Genomic DNA, 21,654 nt, shown 5'->3' on the forward strand with positions numbered 1-21,654 from the left:
CATGTAATTGCTGAAAAAACAGAGCAAACACATCAGTTTTCTGTACCAGGTTTTAAGCCGGGCTTGTCATTTGGTAGAAGCTTGTATGTGTAGAATGCCACCACCGCACCACTGCACATGAAAGCAAGATTTCAGAGAAGCTGGACTTCGGATAGTGGAATAAAAAGAAAAAAAAGTCCCTTGCAAACTAAAGTTTAGCTAGGAATCCAAATAAAAAAACAATGGAATTGCATCATGTATCTCACAGGAGTTCATGCCAAGAACATTAAAACAATTGCAGGTAAAACTTAAAATTTTCATGCAACAGTCTAACAGCAAGAGAGTACAAACTTTTATAGGACTTCAAGAAGCAAGGTAAAATATCTAACTGTAAGCTAATACGGTGTACTTGGTAACTAAATGCAAGAGGCAAAATTAATATTCATTCCTTCATTTAGACAAAATGACAAAAAATACTCCAAACATTTGATTAAATAGTTATTTTAGTCTCTATTTTTTTGAAATATTTTGACCCTCAACGTATTAATTTGGAGGAAAATGTTTCTATTTTGAAATGTTAACCGTTTGTCGATTAATGATTTTCATAAATGAAGCGGTTTTTTTTGCCTTACAATGAAACTTTGGAATTAAAATATTCTAAAAAAATAAAGACTAAGAGTGATTAAATTTTTGTTTTAAAATAAAATATTAAGATAAAAAGCTAAAAAGAAAAATAAGACAAAAATCACTATTGTCAAATATTTGACAATATATCTTTCATTTATGCCATAGGTCCACTTTTTTTTTTTTTGTTATAAAAGGAGCAGAATAATTTTTCGGGATTGAGCGAAGACCCAATGCCAATCAGGACTAAAGTGACATCACACACAAGCTTAATTGACAGACTATTATCATCATATAACCATGTTTTAGAGAACCAAGGTTTGTAAACTTATGGTCATCAAATGTCACACCGCGCAGAGTAATTTCCATTTACATATAACAAAGAAATTAAATGTCACAAAAAGATTTATGAACCTGACTAAGGTAGCGATAAAGGTGCCCAGAGTTGTTCTCTGCAAAAAGGACAAGGAAAATAATAATTCAAGAAAAATCAGAAGTTGAGACCAAAATTGGCCGGAATTTAAAACATACAGAAAAATAAAGGTTATAAAGAGATAGAATCCCTACCAGAACCAGAGAGCTTAACGCCCTCGAAAACATGACAGATGAGATGACTGCCGAAAAAGTAATCCGGTTAATGAAACATATCTTCTATTAAGGATGTAAAATATTTGCAAGTTAAGAAATTAAGTAACAACCTGCTTGTCCTTTGGAGGCAAGGGATAGGACTCTCCTCTTTTATATGATCTTAAACTTGAGACCTCATGCTAAAAGCGCTCCACCTAGAATTACACCGAACCTGATCGCAGAAATTCTCCCCGTCAACATGAAAGAAAGAAATCCCCCAACTGAAAGAATGATACCTGCCAGACCCAGAAATACACAAAAGAAATTTGAAGTTTCTGTTCATGTAATTTAACTATTTCATCAACATTTTTATGAACACGTTCAGATTTACAACAATGCATATAGAGTTTCAGGTTGATCCAATAAGCCATCCACTCTGTCGTAACCGATTTTCGTCCGGGCACGAAATGAAAGAAAGAAATCCCCAACTGAAAGAATGATACCTGCCAGACCCAGAAATACACAAAAGAATTTGAAGTTTCTGTTCATGTAATTTAACTATTTCAATCAACATTTTTATGAACACGTTCAGATTTAACAACAATGCATATAGAGTTTCAGGTTGATCCAATAAGCCATCCACTCTGTCGTAACCGATTTTCGTCCGGGCACGAAATTTTTACTTGGTGGAAAAAAAATAAAATATTTTGAGAAAAAAATATTTCGGGAGTCGTCATTATCTTTTTTGGGTAGGTAGGTCAAATACCTAAAAATAATCTCTTAAAATAGATTTTAAGAAAACATAATTTAAAAGATAAACTGATCTGCGTATAACCAAAAAAAATTTAATAAAGAAAGGATTTGTAGTCGATTATGTTTAGAGAATGATTAGCACCCTATAACTCTCAAATTGGTACTTATTAATTATAAATTGTCTCTATTATTAGCAATTTAAAAATTTTAAAATATTTAATTCATAATTCTATTATTTCAAATTTATTAGTATAATTTTAAGAAAATGTTTATAATTTTATAAATAAAATATTTATTTACTTAGAATATCAGAAAAGAACTTCTAGCTTTAAGACAACCTATTTCTTAATATTAAAAAATATTAATAAGAATATAATAATTTTCCTAAAAATAATAAGTAAATATATATATAATTTTATAAGCAAATATTTATTTATTTTTAAAATATCAGAATAAGACATCTAGTTGCTTTAAGACTGTCATTTCTTAATATTTAAAATAAATATTATTAATTTAAAAATTAATCAAATAATATATTAATATGACTAAAATTAAAGAAATATAAAATGAAGAATAATATGAATAAAACTATATATATATATATATATATTTATAAATACAATATTTAATCAATATATTTTTATATAAATAAATAATAACAAAATAATAATTAAATTACTAATTTGAACATACTGTAATTTAAAGGATAATAAATTGCAATTAAATAATGACTGAAATAAATAAAATTAAAAACAGGAATAAATTAAAGTAACAGAATAAAATGTAAAATATTAAAATTTATAGCTCTAATTCGAAATATTATAAGTATTAATAGTGTAATTAGCCATAAATACTAACGGGATTAAAGTAAATATTAATTAAATTATGAGGGACTAAATAAGGTATTTAATCTAATTGATTTGGTGACTAAAATGGAAATTTATAAAATCATAAGGATGGCGAAAAGGGTTTTACCATGTGTGAAAAACACATAAACCCCTCCCCCAAAACGTCGTTTGGATAGGGTATATAACCCTTTAACTGGCCCAAGAGAGATAACTTCTCTCATTTTTCTCATTTCACTCTCTCTAGGAGAGAGAAGTTCAAATTTCTCTCTAATCTCTCTTTAATTCCCTCACCGGAGGGAAAAGGGTTCCGACCGAAAGCCGTGCTCCGACGCCGACCACCACGGTGGCCGGAAAATCCCACAATACATCAAAATAAAGCTCTCACTCTCTTTATTTTGATTTTGAACCCTTTTATTCCTAAAAGTCTCCTATTCGGCCTAGATCTAGTATTTTACCTTCGGTTTTTGGTGGTTGCACAGCGGTTTGGAGACTCCTACAAGGGTAAGTTGCTCCACTATCTTCTCTTTTCTTTTATTTTTGATACGGGTTGTGTTTTCATCTGTTGTTGGTGGTGGTTTTTGTTTCTATCTTTGGTCTCTTTTTCTTTTTTTTTTATTTTGCAGGTGGTGGTGGCCATTTATAGGCTCGTTGGATGTGGCTCTCAGACCGGACCCAAGAGGTTTCCTAGGTGAGTCACCATAGGGATGGTCGTGGGCTGCCATATGGTGTTCTGAAGTCTTCTGGCAAGTGTAGCGTGCCAAATGAGTGTCGGCAATGGCGGTGGCAATGGGGCATTGGACCACCTGGCAAAGACGTGGCGGCTGAAGCTTGGAGGCGATGGCTAGGATAGGGTTATGAAACCCTAACAGAAATGATACAAACCCTAAATAAGTTTGGGTCTTTTTTTAGTCCATCCAGATATGGGCCTCCATGTTTAGGCTTCAGAATTAATAATTTGGGCTCCAGATTGTGTTTTTATTTATTTTGGGTCTATAATAATAATAATAATAATAATAATAATAATAATATGATGATGATGAAAAAATTAATGTGTACAGCTGCCCCTCTTTGTTCATTATTATGTTAACAAGAATAGAGCAAAGACGAAAAAGATAATAATTTTTTCATTTGGCTTCTTTTGAGTAGGATGGAAATGTTGAAAACATTCTGTCCAAAGGTCCTATCATCTTGCACTGTAGGTCTTACAGATGACCCTGAGGCTTTAAAAAACATAAAAAAGCTCCCGAAGGCTTTTTGAAAACATTATGCACTGTAGGTCTTACAAATGACCCTGAGGCTTTAAAAAAACATCAAAAAGCTCCCAAAGGCTTTTTGAAAACATCATGCACTGTAGGGCTTACAGATGACCCTGAGGCTTTAAAATAAAAAAAACTCCCGAAGGCTTTTTGAAAACATCATACACTGTAGGTCTTACAAATGACCTTGAGGCTTTATAATAATAAAAAAAGCTCCCGAAGGCTTTTTGAAACATCATGCACTGTAGGTCTTACAGATGACCCTGAGGCTTTAAAAAACATCAAAAAGTTCCCAAAATCTTTTTGAAAACATCATGCATTGTAGGTCTTACAGATGTGGGAAATAATTTAGTAAGAAAGAAACTATGGAAATCGTTTTCTTACTATTCAACAATTTCATTTTTAGAAAAGATTAAATGAGAAATTTTGGAAATCGTTTTCTCATTGAAATAACTTATTGATTGGGTAACATGCCCCATTTTAAAATAATGCTTCTTATGTGGATTGCGTCCATCTATTCCTCAGATGTTTGCGTGATTCCTGCATTTGAGATTTTGAATTCTGTCTTCTTCTTGTAAGGTATTTTTCATCATGAATCTTCTTGTTCATACGAAGATCTGTAAACTTCATGTTTGAATGCACTCAGATGTATCAATGTAATGCATTGCACGCAGATGTATCATGAATGTATTGTCTATTGTGTAAATGATGTTCTTATGAATGCATGAATGTTGATGCAATCTTCATTTAACTTCAAAGTGGATTCCTTCACTTCATTATTTATTGTCAGGGTTACCTTTGGATATCAGTGTAGCAACTTATGCTATCAAGCTTGTATCTCTGAAGAGCCATCTGATCAACTTGTATCTTTGTGTCTTCTTTGCTTCATGAAAGTCTCAGAATAAATGTTTTATTTATGGAACTCTTACAGTAATCAGAACTATGATATTGTTGCCCCATTTTTATCTTTGATAACATCGGCTTTCTTTGCTTGGACTTGTGTAAAAAATAAAGCGTTCATCTTTGAAAAGAGAATCTATCATCTTTGAAAAGAGAATCTATCATCTTTGAAGAGTGTAGATGTAAATATGTCTGGCTCAGCGAGGATTAATTAGGGGAGTAGAGTATGTTCTAATTTGAGTTTTGAAACACGTCACAAGGAGGATTTATCCTAATTCCTTTATGTATTCACATCTAATCAGATCTCGAACAAGGCAACTTGGACTATATCATGTCGAGATGCTTAACAATAACCTGTCGTTCAACCTTAGTTGGATCCACTAGTTTCTTGTTGTTAAAATTTTTGCTTCCCTTCTGTGGAAAGAAATCTTCATCATATCTCACTTTTGACCTTGGGGTTGAAGAAGTCAAACTTTATTTCAGACCAATAAATGAAAACATCATATGATAACAACAACACCATAATAACTGGTTCGTAAAACATGTGACAATACATTCATCATTTCTCGTGACTTCTGCCCGGATTTTCGTAAAGCTTTTGACAACACATTCATCCTTTTCTGTGGTTTCTGCACAGATTTCTGATCAATGAAGCTCTTTTCATAGTATTCAAAGCTTTTGTGTGATGTCACAAGACCACTTGAGAACAAAACTCAGTAGGAATAGAAGTGAGATGTTGATGTGTTTCATGGCCAAAATGTTGGTCAAATTCATAAAATATGCTAATGTTAAATTGAAAAAGAGATACCAACTGATCTTGATATCATCTTGAGCAAGTGTGATACTGATCACGTTTTCTTTCGTAATGAGTGTTGTAGGAAGTAGAAACATATCAGCTATAAGATCCATGTACAGAAGGAGGTTCATGGAATTCTTACTGCTGTAGATGAAACGCACATGATAAACCACATAGATGAAAACTCAGTTCATCCTGACTGGCAATGATAACCCCAGTAACAACGGGAATAAGGGTAATATACGTAAGTTGAGCCTCTTTATTCAATGTCATCAAGTAAACAAAAATTGATGTGAAAAATAGCTTCGTAACCTCAACAGTATGGTTGAAACTAACCGCCAGGAATCTCAAATAAATATTTCCAATCATCACCGACACACGAAATACAAAATTCAAAGTCGAGATTTTGAGGAACTGAACCCTAGACCGAATGGTCTGCCTGTGGACTATCTTTATTCATACAACCGTGATGTATCTTAACAAAGAACATGTTGTTATATGACACGTGGTTAAGAAGATTGGGTATTTGAAACCATTCTTGTTGAGTAAATATTTATTCAACAATAGGACCCTAATACAACTGCCTAATGAACGAGGCAATTATGTATAGTCAGCTCTACTGTCATTGTTTCACTATCTTCATTCTTCATATCTTTTTATCTTATTGGAAATATTTGTTCAAACCAATGATCTTTAACACATAATGATATGGGCTTTCAGCATGCCCCAGCATTTACTGATATGAACGTTCAAAATGTTATTATAATTTCTGATTGAAATGGGCTTTCAGCATGCCTCAGCATTTGCTTCTTGTTGATGTGAGCTTTCAAAATGCCTAAATATTCATACTGACATGGGCCCTCAGAATGCCCCACATGAATCATTTATATCTAAAATGGACTTTAAAGATATCCTATATGGATCTGTCTGAATTGGGCCTTCACAATGCCCTCAACCTTCAACCTTCTAAACTGTAAGACTTACTTTCAATGTTTGTTTGATTTCAATATCATGATTCCCACGAGGTCCAATTTTGACAATGTACTATTGTGGGTACTTGCGACTTTATCCGTGCCTCAAATCTGTTTATCTTGAATACTCTCATTCTGATATCACTAAACATCAGTTGTCAAGTAAATCGAGGAATTATCTTCATGTTGTCATAATCTTAAGAAGTGATCAATCATTCTGACGAAAATGTCTGAGATATGTGTCTCTTCTGAATGATGTGCCCATTTTTTGGATCTGGAGGGATCTAGTCGGACAGAGTGGTGTAAATTGCTTGGTGATTCATTCCAGGTCGACACAGTGAACCTTGTTTTCAATGAAGGCTATTTCTGGAATATACTTTTCCGTGGGAGAGAAACCAATTTATGTGAACAATAATCTTACTTTGATGCAATAGCAAGACAATATATACAGTGGTACAGGTTCTTGAAAAGTCCACACTCATGCAACATGTTGATTCTGATAACTACTCATCTGATTATGAAGCAATCTTTCAGGATGATTTCACAGATATTGATAGTTCTTCTGATACCGAGAAAATCCTGAATTCTTATTCTGACGAGGAGAATGAACTGTTATACTTGACGAAAATGGGGTACTGAGAGGCTGAGACTTCAATAGCCATGGAGAGATGTGGTCCGGATTCATCAATTGCAGAGTTGACAGATTTTATATGTGTTGTTCAAATGGCTAAGGCTACTGACACACTTCTTCCGGTAGAAGATAGGAAGCCATTATGCAATGATCCCAATTATAAGGAAAAGGCAAAACTCGGGCTAATTTTTGGAAAAGGAAGAAGCAGAGGAAGCTTGAAAAGAAGCTTCTTAATGAAGATGATCATGCAGTTCATCTTTCAAATCTAATGATTGGTTTTGGGGCTCCTACCGAACCAGATCAGATAACTCAAAGAACACTTTCAGAAGATGCTATTGGGTCTCCTTATTTCTACTACGAGAACGTGGCACTTGCTCCAATTGGTGTCTGGACCAAAATGTCACGGTATTTATACGATGTAGAGCCAAAATTTGTAGATTCGAAGTATTTGTGTGTTGTTGCAATGAAAATGGGTTATATTCATAATCTGTCAATTGAGAACGGATTTCCTATTATTCTGATTCCTCTACGCACCATACATAATGCTTTTCCATTGATAAAAAAAATTGGTGGCCTTCTTAGGATCCAAGAACAAAGTTGAATTGTTTACAAACATCTACAAGAAGTGCCAAATTGACAGAAAGGATCTGTAAGGCTCTTGAAGCTTATGACGATGAGCCACCTTTGAATGTCCAGAAGTATGTTCTTGATGAGTGCCAAAAATGGAATCTAGTATGGGTTGGAAGGAATAAAGTTGTTCCACTTGAACCTGAAGAGGTGGAAATGCTTCTAGGTTTCCCTAAAAACCATACACGAGGAGAAGGATCTGCTAGAGACATGTTCCTCGGTGGTATTAATGTCCTGCCTCTTTTCTCTGGGATCAGTGATGCAGGTGTTGCCTTCCACTGTCTTGGCATACTTTTGAAAACAGATGCACAAGAACTGAATGATGATAGGTTAGAGCAATTAATGAGTAGATTTGGCAAATTCGACCTTGTTGTCAGTGGCATCCAGTGTAACAATCTTATTGGAAGAAATAAACATCATCGGATGAACTTGAAGATTTTTGTTGGTGCATTTTCTTACAATGGCTGCTACAATGACTGGCTCTTCTGCTACTTCAAGATAGACACCTCCATATCCCATTCTTCCCATGGAAAGGTTTAGTTGAAATGGGCTCTCAATATGTCCCTTAGCATAAGGTAATCATTCTTGATGAGTTGCTGATAATGTCACAAGAAAGGGCATTACAAGTTCAATTCTCCAGACTTTCTGGCTTCTTGGACCACTTTCTTTCAAGAATGTGAAATGCTTCATTTTTGGCATCACTTTCTTTTTCTACAATAAAGGTAGAATAGGGAACAAATTACTTTACAGACTTTCCTCATTTGAGACTGTCCTGTTTGAAAATGTTTTTCTCTTTCTTTATTGAAGAATGACAGAATTTTGTAAAATATTACCCTTTACAGGTTCACAATAGAATTAAATCATAAGACATGAAATTAATGAATATCAAATAAATCAACTACTTTTTTAAATCATTCAAAAATCATAGTCCTATGGCAAGTGTTAAAATTATTGACTGATTTAAGGTGTAGGTTGATTATGGTAAAGTAAGGTCTCTCAGGTTAGTCCACATATATGTCTCTTTGGGTTTCCATTATCTTGAAGAAATGATTGTTATGCTTATATGGTAGAGATACTTTTTGTTTCCAGACTCTCAGGAACATCTTTGGGATATGTGGTGCTTCATTAAGAGCTTAAGATCGTCTCTTATGTCGTTGTTACACCATTTAATATTCGAGCCGCCTTTTCATGTTTTCAACTCAAATCCTCCTTTGGTTTCAAGATGTTATTCAAAATTTACATCTTGAACCCCCCTTTTATCATTTTTCATATCATGTATTAAAGATTTTATAAACCAATTTTTTCAAATAAAAATAAATCTTGAGAGGCGGAATGAATTCTGAAGATATTCTCTTTTAATTAGATGCCATCAATCTTGCTTTGCTTGACTTGGATCTGCTTTGTTGAGGATTTTTCCATAAGATTCATTCATCTCCAGTATTTCTTGTGCTTCTTGTTGAATATGAATCTTTGAACTAATTGTACTTGATCAATCTTGTAACTTGAGGCTCTATGAGTTGCCTATTTTGATTCAATTTTTTCTTTTTTTTCTTTTTTTTTCTTTCTTCAAGTATAATATTTCTTGACAGAATCTGAGTTTATTTGGTTTCTCAGAACTTTCCCATCCATTTCTGCCAAAATCGATGCTCTTCCGGAAATGCTCATTTTTTACAACATATGACCCTTTCCAATTAGGCATCCATTTCCCACGGAAATCTTTATGTATAGGCAATATCTTTTTAAACACTAGATCACCCTCTTAGAACTCTCTCGGATGTACTTTCTTGTTGTGATCTTTCAACATCCGTTTCTGATGCATCTGCCCATGGTAAATAGCTTTCAATCTCTTCTTATCAATAAGGTTTAATTGATCAAATCGAGCTTGGATCCCTTCAACCTCCTCCAATTTTACCTCCTTCAAGATACAAAGTGGTGGGATCTCAACTTAAATCAGTAAAACTGAACAATACGGTATTGCCCAGTGTTGTTCGAATAATATTTCGATCTGCATATAAGGCAAAAGGTAGCTTTTCATGCCAATCCTTGTAAGTTTCAGTGGTCTTTGTAATGATCCTCTTAACGTTCTTATTTTCTTCTTCAATTGCCCCATTCATCTTTGAGTGATATGTCAATGAGTTTACATGCTTAAACTATGCACAAAGTTCAGTCGTCTCATACATAGAAGTCTTTGTAAAAAGAGTATCTCTAGGGGGATGAATATTCAAGATTAACTTTCATTTACATGAAAACAATGTAATTAATGCATGATATATTTATTTAAATCAATCCTTTTTTCTTTTTTGAGTATGCCCCAATCCCTCAAAATTATCTTCAATAAATTGATCCATGATGCCTCATCTCGTCTCTTCTTGCAGGAAGATTCATGGATAATTGAAAGTTTGGTTCTTTTGAAGTCTTTTGGTTTTACCAGTATAATGGTTTTGTATTTTGAAGGACAAAAGTGTGGCTTATGAAGTCATGTATATGGTGGAAGGTAGTATCATAAACCAGTAAACATCTGGAGTTGGTCTCTCAAAAATAGGTAGAGACATTTCTTTAGAGTCTTAGATAATTGTAGTGTCAGGATTTGGTTTTAGTAAAGGTTAAGTAATTGGCATTGGATGGGATATGGAAGATATAATTTTACCACTTGCCAAAGATCTATAACTCTTAAAAAATTAAAAAAAAATATTTAATCTACTTGATACTCAAGAATTTCAAGATTAAAACTTTATTCTTTGCTCATAACCATAAAAGCAACACAAATTTATTTATTGCACAAAAGCAGAGAAAGGAACAAAAAACAAGTTCAAACAAGATGCTGAAAATGAAAGGTACTACAGTGGTAGATAACAACTTCCACTTGTTTATTTATCATGCCTCATTACTCCTATAATGTTGGGTGTGTAATTGGACTAGGGTTCTTGTCCTCATTTGCCTCCCATTTCTTGATCATTTCTTGTGTCAAGACTCCTTTGTCAACAATCATCTTTATTTCTTTTAATAGTTGCCTACAATTGCTCGTAGAATGCCCAAATACCCCCAAATGGAAATCACAAACACTATCTTGATTATAACTATGAGCATAAGGGTTTGGTGGCATTTTCATTGGTCTTGGTGTGATGTATTGACCCTTAATCAAATGAGGGTATAAGTCTTAAATAGAAGTTTGAACACCTCTAAAGTATTTCTTGATCGTGTGACTTTCTTTGGTCGATTCGAACAACTACTTGCTCTTTTTCTTTTACAATTATGGGGACTATGTATGCTACATTCATTCACATCATCAGCTTTCACTTTGTGATCCTTCAGGCTCTTGGATGTGACTTTTGAGTTTTCTTCACTGATTACATTCTCAATTAATTCTCCACTTGTCACAATATTCTTGAATTCCTTCGTCGGATTTTCCTGCATTAACTTGAAGAAAGGAGCGGGAAGGGAATCATGAAACATACGTGATATCTTTTTTTCTAACATGGGAGGTTGAACTTGTGCTGCCACTCCTCTCCATCTTAAGGCATATTCTTAAAACCTTTCATTGTCTTTCATCTTTACTCCTCGAAGATTCATACGTGTTGGAGCTAATCCTTTAACATACCGATATTGTCCCAAAAATGTATCAACTAGATCAACCCATCTCCTGATCTGTTCTTGGGTCAATTGATTATACCAGACTACTGTTGGTCCAATGAGGCTATTATGGAAGGAGTGAATTAACAGATCATCAGAACTTAAATATCCTTTCATTTTTCTGCAAAACATTCTCAGATGGATTAGTGGACAACTGGTGCCATTATACTTCTCAAAATCTAGCATTTTGAATTCATGGGGAATAACCAAGTCTGGAACCAAGCTGAGCTCTCTTGCTTCTAGTTCTTTGTGGGAGGCATTAACACATTTCATATTTCTGATTGCTTCATCCTCCCTCTTGACTCTCTCCTCATATTGTGAATAATTAAAGAGGCTATTCTTTGGGTTCGAGTGGGATATCCTAGGGTATATTATCATTATCGACTCTTCGATCTGATAGCATGGTTGTTCTTTATCAGTTATCTCTTCTTTATCAGATGTCATCCCCTGAATAATTTGATTTAATCCATCATGTACTGAATCCGATGCTTCTTTCCTTGTATCTTGAGGTAACCCTGTCAATGGTTCTGGCCACTGATCTTGTAGTTCTTCATAAGATTGCTATATTGTTTTCATGATGATGGTACAGTAATATAAATGAATGATCTTGGTTTTACTGTTACAAAACCTTTCAAGAATTATTTACATGTTTTTATAATCAATGTATATAACAATACTTAAATAAATAATGTAATGTAAATGCGAAAATGCATAAAAGCAAAAATAAGAATGTAAACTATGTAATGCAAAGATGTAAACCTAAAAGTATGAATACAAAATGAAAATGCAAAGATGTGAAATGCAAATGCATGTATGAAAAGGTGTTACTCAAGAGTGATCATCTTAGAACAGATTTCATTGAACACAAAAGTTTTCGTGCATCAAACAAAACTTTTACATGTAGGGGATATCTTTCAGTCCTAACTTCAACAAAACTTTACATATAGGGGATAACTTTCCCTCCTAACTTCTCAAAAGCCAAGTTAGTTTTCATTCATTCTCAAAAGTTGAGTTATCAGTCTGCTTCAATTCCTTGTAAAGTCAGCTAAGTCTATCAGCTTATTGGTCGTATTGCCTGTCTGGACTACGGCTTCTTCCATGACATTATCCTTTTCCTTTATCTTCTTGTGTCAATTCTCAGAGTTGCTCATTTTCTCTTGTAAGAGAACCTTTGTGTCCAAGAAGTTTTTGGACAAGATCTTCATATATGTTGCAGTTCTTTTTCAGTTTGGTAACCCCTGTTATCCACTCTTATGGGGTGTTTCCTATGCCAGCATTTTGAAAGGCTTGATTGACCTTCTAGAAATCTTCATGCATGGTTTCCATTTTGGTGCTTAATTTATCGTTTTCAATCTTTAAATGACGTATTTGAGTCTCGGACCTCAGCAAACCTTTTTCCTTCTGGACACCCCCTACTGATACTTTTATCTTTGAAGACTTTTGGTATTAATCTAGCAGGACCTTCAGTTACCCAACTAGGTCGATCATTTATCATAAATTATAAGGTTCCATGATCTAAAAGACTTTGGATTCGACGTTTGAAGGCAAGACAATTCTCAATGGTATGTCCTTGAGCTCCGGCATGATATTTACAATAAAAGTTGATGTCATACCAATTAGGATACGACGGTTGAAACGATTTTATGTAGTATGGAGCCACTTCTCGCGCTTTAAGTAACTTCTCATATAACTCTTTAAATGATTTAGGAATAACATCAAAATGAGAACCGCCTTTTGTCTTGGATTGAACCTGAGTTTTAGATGCCGAGATCAAACTAAACTTCGACGATTTCAGATTACGTGATTTTTTCTCATCTCTGGGAGCTTTTACAGTTGTCACCATTTCTTTGGTATCTCTAGACGATTTGTGAATACGAATGATGACTGTCTGTAATTTCTCAAATTGGTTAGGATCAGAAGTCCCTTGTATATCTGAGATTGCAGGGTTATGTTCATTGACCTCTCTCTCTTTTTGTGCAGGGGTCTTTTTTCCTTTGGCCAAAACAGATATTCTACCCATCATCTTGGACATCTGTTCTCTTATTTCTCGTATCTCCTTTTGCTCTTTCATGGGCATATGATCTTTGAGTTTATAGCTCTCCTCTATCATCAGAGTTCTCTCAGGATGTCATTCCGTGGTTGCGTCATATTTTGTTCGATCATAAAACTTTTTGTCCATTTATGAAGTCTTTCCAATTCGATGAACAATCTTTCAAGTCAACACCTTTTGGTTATGCTATGATCATGCAATGCAAACACAAGAAATTAATATAAACAAATTAGAGCAAAATAAAATATATCAAAAATAAAAATGAGAAAGGAAAAAATAAATTGGTTAGTACCAACTAATGGAAAGAAAAAAAATTATCTATCAATATATCTTAACCTCATGCTTTCTAGTTCCATGCTTTGTTTGGAAAAATTAATCTAACCGCATGATTACTAGTTCACAGGTATTTATTTAGAAGAAAAAAATAAAATCAAATAAATTAAAAGCTAGAGCTTATTTCTCCTTGGTGTACACCTACTTTGAACAAAATTTCGGCATGGTTTCAGATCGGGAGAATTTCTAGGGTTTATTATATGTAGGGTTTCAGTTCTAGGAGTAAAGGTACTCAAACTGTCCTTGTTGGTGCCCCCTTGGGCTGCCAACCCTCAATCCTAGTCCACTACAGACTTAAATGGATCGAGTTCAATTCGAGGGGATACATTTCTCTATGCCTGACACGGAGAATAAATTCTCACGAAGATATAGAGCATATGAACCCCGAAAGCTACTTGCTAGGTCTGACACGGAGAATAAATTCTCACGAAGACGTCGCTTTCACTCCCACTTAAAAGGGACAAGCTTAATTATAAAGTTTATGTTATGCAATGCAAGTGTTTGGGTGTGAGGAGAAATATTCAAACATTTGACAAACAAATGAAATTTAATATCTAAAAATAAAAAAAACATTAATAAAAAAATATTATGAAAATCATAAGTAATAAAAAATTTGAAAGAAAAGAATTGTAAATTAAATATATGAATTTTTAATTTCTAATTAATAGAGACAATTTATAATTGATTTTAAAGCTTGACCAGGTCCCCAGTGGAGTAGCCAAGCTGTCGTAACTGGTTTTCGCCCGGGCACAAAATTTTTACTTTGCGGAAAAAAATGGTTTGGGAAAAAAATATTTCGGGAGTCGCCTTTGACCTTTTTTTGGGTAGGTAGGTCAAATACCTAAAAATAATCTCTTAAAATAGTTTTTAAGAAAACATAATTTAAAAGATAAACTGATTTGCGTATAACCAAAAAAAAATTAATAAAGAAAAGATTCGTGGTCGATTATATTTAGGGAAGGATTATCACCTCTATAACGCCCAAAATTGATACTTATTAATTATAAATTGTCTATGTTATTAGCAATTTAAAATTTTAAAAATATATTTAATTCTTAATTCTATTATTTCAAATTTATTAGTATAATTTTAAGAAAATGTTTATATTTTTATAAATAAGATATTTATTTACTTAGAAATATCAGAAAATGACTGTTAGGTGCTTTAAGACAGACCATTTCTTAATATTAAAAAATAAATAAATATTAATAAGAATATAATAATTTTCCTAAAAAATAATGAAGTATATATATATATATATATATATATTTATTAGCAAATATTTATTTATTTTTAAAATATCAGAATAAGACATCTAGTTGCTTTAAGACTGTCATTTCTTAATATTTAAAAATAAATATTATTAATTTATAAAATTAATCAAATAATATTTATTAATATGACTAAAATTAAAGAAATATAAAATGAAGAATAATATGAATAAAACTATATATATATTTGTTTTTATAAATACAATATTTAATCAAATATATTTTTATATAAATAAAATAATAACAAAATAATAATTAAATTATTAATTTGAACATATTGTAATTTAAAGGATAATAAAATTGCAATTAAATAATGACTGAAATAAATAAAATTAAAATAACAGAAATAAAATGTATAATATTAAAATTTATAGCTCTAATTCGAAATATTATAAGTATTAATAGTGTAAATTAGCCATAAATACTAATACGGGATTAAAGTAAATATTAATTAAATTATGAGGGACTAAATAAGGTATTTAATCTAAAATATATATAATTAGGTCAAGGACTAAATTATAAGGAATAGAAATGTGAATACCAAATTAAAAGTTCATAAGTTAATTTCAATGACTAAAATATAAATAAGTAAAATTAAAAAAACAAATCAAAATACTTATAAATTTGATTTGGTGACTAAAATGGAAATTTAAAAAATCATAAGGATGGCGGAAAGGGTTTTACTATGTGTGAAATTACACATAAGCCCCTCCCCTCAAAACGACGTCGTTTGGGAGAGGGTATATAAACCCTTTAATCGGCCCAAGAGAGACAACTTCTCTCATTTTTCTCATTTCACTTCTCTCTCTAGAAGAGAGAAGTTCAAATTTCTCTCCACTCTCTCTTCAATTCCCTCACCGGAGGAAAAAAGGTTTCGGCCGGCAGCCGCTCTCCGGCACCGACCACCACGGTGATCGGAAAATCCCACAATAAATCAAAATAAAGCTCTCACTCTCCTTATTCGATTTTGAACCTTTTTATTCCTAAAAGTCTCATATTCGGCCTAGATCTAGTCTTTTACCTTCGATTTTTGGTGGTCGCACGGCGGTTTGGAGACTCCTACAAGGGTAAGCTGCTCCACTCTCTTTTCTTTTCTTTTATTTTTGATATGGGTTGTTGTGTTTTCGTCTGTTGCTGGTGTATTGCTTCTGTTGGTGGTGGTTTTTATTTATGTCTTTGGTCTATTTTTCCTTTTTTTATTTTGCAGGTGGTGGTGGCCATTTATAGGCTCGTCGGATGTGGCTCTCAGACCGGTCCCAAGAGGTTTCCTAGGTGAGTCACCATAGCTATGGTGGTGACTCACCATAGGGATGGTCGTGGGCTGCCATCTGGTGTTCTGGAGTCTTCTGACGAGTGTAGCGTGGCAAAGGAGTGTCGGCAATGGCGGTGGCAGTAGGGCATTGGACCACCTGGCAGGACGTAGCGGCTGAAGCTTGGAGGCGGCAGCTGGGATAAGGTTATGAAACCCTAAGAGAAATGATACAAACCTTAAATGGGTTTGGGTCTTTTGTTGGGCCATCCGGATCTGGGCCTCCATGTTTGGGCTTCGGGATTAATAATTTGGGCTCTAGATTGTGTTTTTATTTATTTTGGGTCTATAATAATAATAATATATATAATAATAATAATAATAATAATATAATAATAATAATAATAATATGATGATGGAAAAATTAATGTCTACACACTCCATTGAGAATAGTATACTTTCCATACATATTCAAACTGAATTGCATGATTGGACAGAATCAATCGATTGAAATAAGCAGATTAATTCATAAAAGATGAATCCGATACCGTAAGGTATGCCAACGTGAAAGTCAAGAATTTTGGAAATGTCATTGAAATCATCAGCTGAGTAGGAAGAGAATGTTTCGACAATTTCTTTGATTTCTGGAGAGGAATTTTCGGCTGCCGTCGAGAGGTAAACTTTTCCTTGTCCACCGATTTCTTTTACGTTTTCAATCAAATCATGTTTGGCCATCTCTGCTTGAATCTTAAGCTGCTCCGAGGTTTCTTTCAGAGTAACCAACGCTTTCTTGGAATAAATCTCATAAGCTTCTAGGGACACGCTTTGCATCTTCAAGGCTTGTTCTCTGACAGCTTCTGAAGCTTGTTTCCATTCTTCATTTGATGATTCTTCACCATTTTCCCTCTCCACATCTATTTCTGAATGCTTCTAAAAAAAATCATAATTCAAAAACCGTATTATTAGAAAATTTTAAAATGAAAGAAAAACAAAGATTTGAATTAAAAAAGAAAATCGTAAGTCATAAACTATCATTTGAAATTAAACTCACCGATTCATCGTGAGAAGCAGCGAAAGCGACGACGGATTGGCTGAAGGAAATACGCCTATCGAGTGAGCAAAAACCTAGGACTAAACCTTTGGGAACGGCGACAGAGACTGCCATGAGATGGCTTCAGCCGCAGAGACGGCGGAAAACACTGTGGCAATGGAGAAGCAGAAGCACGAATGATTGTTCAAAGGCTCCAAGGTGCAGGTAGGTTCAGATTTTTTATGGAAAACATTTTTGCTATTACCAATTCCTTGAGCAGTGAGCTATAAGCACAGCGAAGAGAAAAGAAGGGCGAAATACATTTTAAAAGAGAACAGGGATTTTATTCGTTGCTTTTGCTTCGAGTAAATGGATGCTCGAAACGACGTCGGCTAACAAACGTTTTTGTTTTTTGCCCACGGATTTGGAAATAGGAAGTAGGAGGGAAACGTTTCGATGCTATGCCTCGGTGACACGTAATTACGAGCGGATCCCACAGAATCACAGTGGAAGCTCCCATATGGGCACAGGATTCTCTTCTCCTTTCAATTACATAAATTTAGATCACTTAAATAAGAGGGAGCAAAAGACACTTGAGGAGCTTTGGAATTGTATAAAATGTATATTTAAAATATATGATGATTTAAAATTATTAGGGACGACAGTCTTTGTCAGTCCACTCTTAGTAAATCATATTGGTGAGTACAAAATGCCAGAAGCTTATGATCAAGATGCGGTTATTAGGTAGGATAAGATATTTTCTAATGGCTTTTTAGTGTTGCAAATACTTATTATCTGCCCTATTTGAGTTAAAGGATTGATCTGGCTACAATAGCCTTTGTGAACGATGACGGGGTGTAAATATAGACGATCGTATGTTAGTTTCGGGGTATGGTGTGTTTGTTGGAAATTGTCTAGTGGCATGGTGTTCCAAGAAGTGAAAATTAGTCTTAAGGTCGACAATGAAGGCAGAACACAGGAGCATTGCTGATGCAACTGCTGAAGTTACATGGGTGGGTGCATTGTTGGCATGATCTTGGTTTGCAGCAGCGAGAGCATCCAGTTGTGTGGTGCGATAACTCAGGTGCTGCAGCAATGAGTGTCAACCCAGTCTATCATGTCCATGTCCAGTCCAACATATACTTGGATATTCACTTTATCCGTGATAAGGTAACAACCAAACAATTACGTGTGAATTACATACCAGCTTCTCATCAAGTTGTAGATGGGCTTACTAAACACTTATATAAGGTAGCGTTTGAATAGTTTCGTGACAAATATGTGTGTTGCCTTGTTTTGAGAAGAAGACAAGAATGGGCAGAGGGAATAATAGAGTTAAAGGATACACGTGGCGTTAGCTGAGTGGTCTTAGTGGTTAGACTGTTGAGCTGTTAGCAGTCTGTTAGCTAGGTTGTTAGGTTTAGTTGTGTACTTGCTGAGTGCATGCAGCTATATAAACATGTATTGGTTGGTTTACAAAAACGGGGAATTATAGTAATATTCATTGGTTAATAACTGTTTCCTTAAAAGTCAATACGACCTATAGTTGCAAATCTTCCTACTGAGCTTCAAGCCAAAATATTCAAACCCACTCGAGTTGATGCAAGCATGATAGTCCTAGCAACAGATATCGCAGAAGCATCATTAATCGTTGATGGCACTAAGTATGTCATGGATCCAGGTTTCTGCATGATGAAATCTTATAATCCGATGGAGTCGTTGCAGGTAACTCCTATCTATCTCTAAGGCTTCAGCTAACCACCGTGCTGGTCGGTCCCGGGCGTACAGGTCCAGGGCAAGTGTTTTCAGATGTACATTGTTTACACCAAAAACCAGAATGTACATTGTCAAACATGTTTGACTAGGTTAAGTAAAAGGATTGAGATTCAGCGCCATTTACGCCACTCAACTGTCAACTAATCGGTCCTCCAAATTATGGAACACAGCACAGCACAACACATACTAATTACTAATTAAGAATTAAGCTATGAATCCATTGTGATAATGGATGAAGCATTTCAAGATGAAGACACAACACAAGAGTAGGTTTTTCATTTGTTTGAAATGGAAAAAAGTAAAAGAATAAATGAATGTGATGATGATGTGTGGTGGTCTCCGACTCTCCGGCCGAGAAATTCCGGTGAAAGTGAAAAAGGTAAACCGTGTAGTGTTTGTTGTGGAAGGCAGGTGTTGTCGTTTGCTGTCTGCATGTTCACAAACACTTTTATCCCTTTTCTCAGATGTTCGCATTTTAAAGCTTTCCTTCTTGAGCTTCGCTAAAGTAAAGCGATTTGCTTTCCTTCTTGGTATTTGAGTAAACTACACAAATGGTCCTTTATGCTTTCCTTCTTGGTATTTGAGTAAACTACACAAATGGTCCTTTATGCTTTCCTTCTTGTTATTTGGGTAAAGTACACAAATGCTCCATTGACTATATGCCAATGCTTTGTTGAGTCCCTCAACTATTAAAAGTTACAAAATGTTCTTCTGATTATAGGGTGCTGATTTGTTGAGTCCTTCGACCATTAAAAGTTACAAAATGGTCATCCAACTATTCATATGTTTCAAACTCATCATTTTCCATTAAAAATTGACATATATTTGAACTAGACGTTAAGCTGTTGACTAGGATATGACAAAATCTAATCACATAATCTCAAACGACTATAAAATTCAAATGGTTATGGGATCATTTTTTATCATATCTCAGTCAGCGACTTAACGTCCACCTCAGACAACCGTTAAATTTTTAATGGAAAATGATGAGTTTGGAATATATGAATAGTTGAGTGATCATTTTGTAACTTTTAATAGTAGAGAGACTCAATAAATTAGCATCCTTTAGTTGAAGGACCATTTTATATTTGATAATCGAGGGACTCAACAAAGTATTATCATATAGTCAAGGGACCATTTGTGTATTTTTCCCATGCTATTTAAAATCAAAATTAATTTAAATTCAGTTTTTTTAAAGAGAAAATAACCTCAGTGACCAAAAATGCCTTATAATATACGATTTTAACCAACTTTTTTTGGATTTGCCAAAATGACCAACTAAATCGCAATGCGATCGATAATTAGCAACGCGATCTTCGGTATCGCAAATCAGTTTCCAGATTCGCAACGCGAACTTCGACTATCGCATTGCGATTTACATATTCGCATTGCGATAGTCCAAGTTCGCGTTGCGATAGTCGAAGTTCACGTTGCGATTTATTCCAAATTCGTTGTGATTTATTCCAAATTCGTTGCGATAGTCCAAGTTCGCGTTGCGATAGTCGAAGTTCGCGTTGCAATTTATTCCAAATTCGTTGAGATTTATTCCAAATTCGTTGCGATTTATTCCAAATTCGTTGCGATAGTCCAAGTTCGCGTTGTTATTTATTCCAAGTTCGTTGCGATAGTCGAAGTTCGCGTTGCGATTTATTCCAAATTCGTTGCGATAGTCCAAAATCGCAACGACGATATTGCATTTGTTTCTTAAGAATTTTCTCTAAAAAGATAGTATTCGCGCGGACGTGTCGAAGACACGTATTACCACGACCACTACCACGAGACGAGACGGGACGGCGGCGGCGACGGCATGCGAGAGTCCCCCTTGTTCTCTATCACTCAACAAGGAAGTGGGAAAGCTAAGCCTTAAATACCATTCCCAATAGTGTTTCCAATACTATGTGAGATTGAACATTACAACATTTGTTCCCAATACTATGTGGGATTGAGCCTTAAATAGTGATATTATTTTGAATGTTTTGCTTAAAATTGCAATAATCGCGATTGATTGTAGATTGACTTTTAATTATGGCATATTTAATCGTATAATACTAATGCAATTGGTTGCTGATTCAGTTGTTTTAAGGTGCATGATTGTTAATTTTTTTCCTGAATAATCACATTGTATTGGAAACAAGTGTTGGTAATGCTCAATCCCACATAATATTGGAAACACTATTGGGAATGCTATTTAAGGCTTGACTTTCCCACTTCCTTGTTGAGTGATAGAGAACAAGGGGGACTCTCGCGCGCCGCCGCCGTCTCGTCTCGTCTCTGGTCGGGTCGGGTCGGGTCGTGGTCGTGGTCGTGGTCGTGGTAATACGTGTATTCGACACGTCCGCGCGAATACTATCTTTTTAGAGAAA

At 34.5% G+C, this 21,654-nt stretch overlaps 1 protein-coding gene and 1 long non-coding RNA gene across 2 annotated transcripts; both read right to left on the reverse strand.

Moving 5' to 3' along the window:
- Positions 1 to 45: 45 nt before the first annotated feature.
- Positions 46 to 1,323, reverse strand: LOC120185242. Its single transcript, XR_005522105.1, has 4 exons — positions 1,302 to 1,323; positions 1,171 to 1,217; positions 1,018 to 1,055; positions 46 to 111 (listed from the first exon to the last, which is right to left on the reverse strand). It is a non-coding gene; the product is annotated as an uncharacterized LOC120185242 (long non-coding RNA).
- A 26-nt stretch (positions 1,324 to 1,349) lies between these two features.
- Positions 1,350 to 17,744, reverse strand: LOC120185238 (protein FATTY ACID EXPORT 3, chloroplastic-like). Its single transcript, XM_039189519.1, has 3 exons — positions 17,537 to 17,744; positions 17,034 to 17,415; positions 1,350 to 1,466 (listed from the first exon to the last, which is right to left on the reverse strand). Exons 1-3 carry the CDS (start codon positions 17,648 to 17,650, stop codon positions 1,366 to 1,368), a joined length of 597 nt encoding a protein of 198 aa, XP_039045450.1. The 5' UTR covers positions 17,651 to 17,744; the 3' UTR covers positions 1,350 to 1,365.
- Positions 17,745 to 21,654: the final 3,910 nt, after the last annotated feature.

This window comes from Hibiscus syriacus, unplaced genomic scaffold (assembly GCF_006381635.1).
Source record: "Hibiscus syriacus cultivar Baekdansim isolate YM2019G1 unplaced genomic scaffold, ASM638163v2 tig00113084_pilon, whole genome shotgun sequence".
Lineage (NCBI taxonomy): Eukaryota > Viridiplantae > Streptophyta > Magnoliopsida > Malvales > Malvaceae > Hibiscus > Hibiscus syriacus.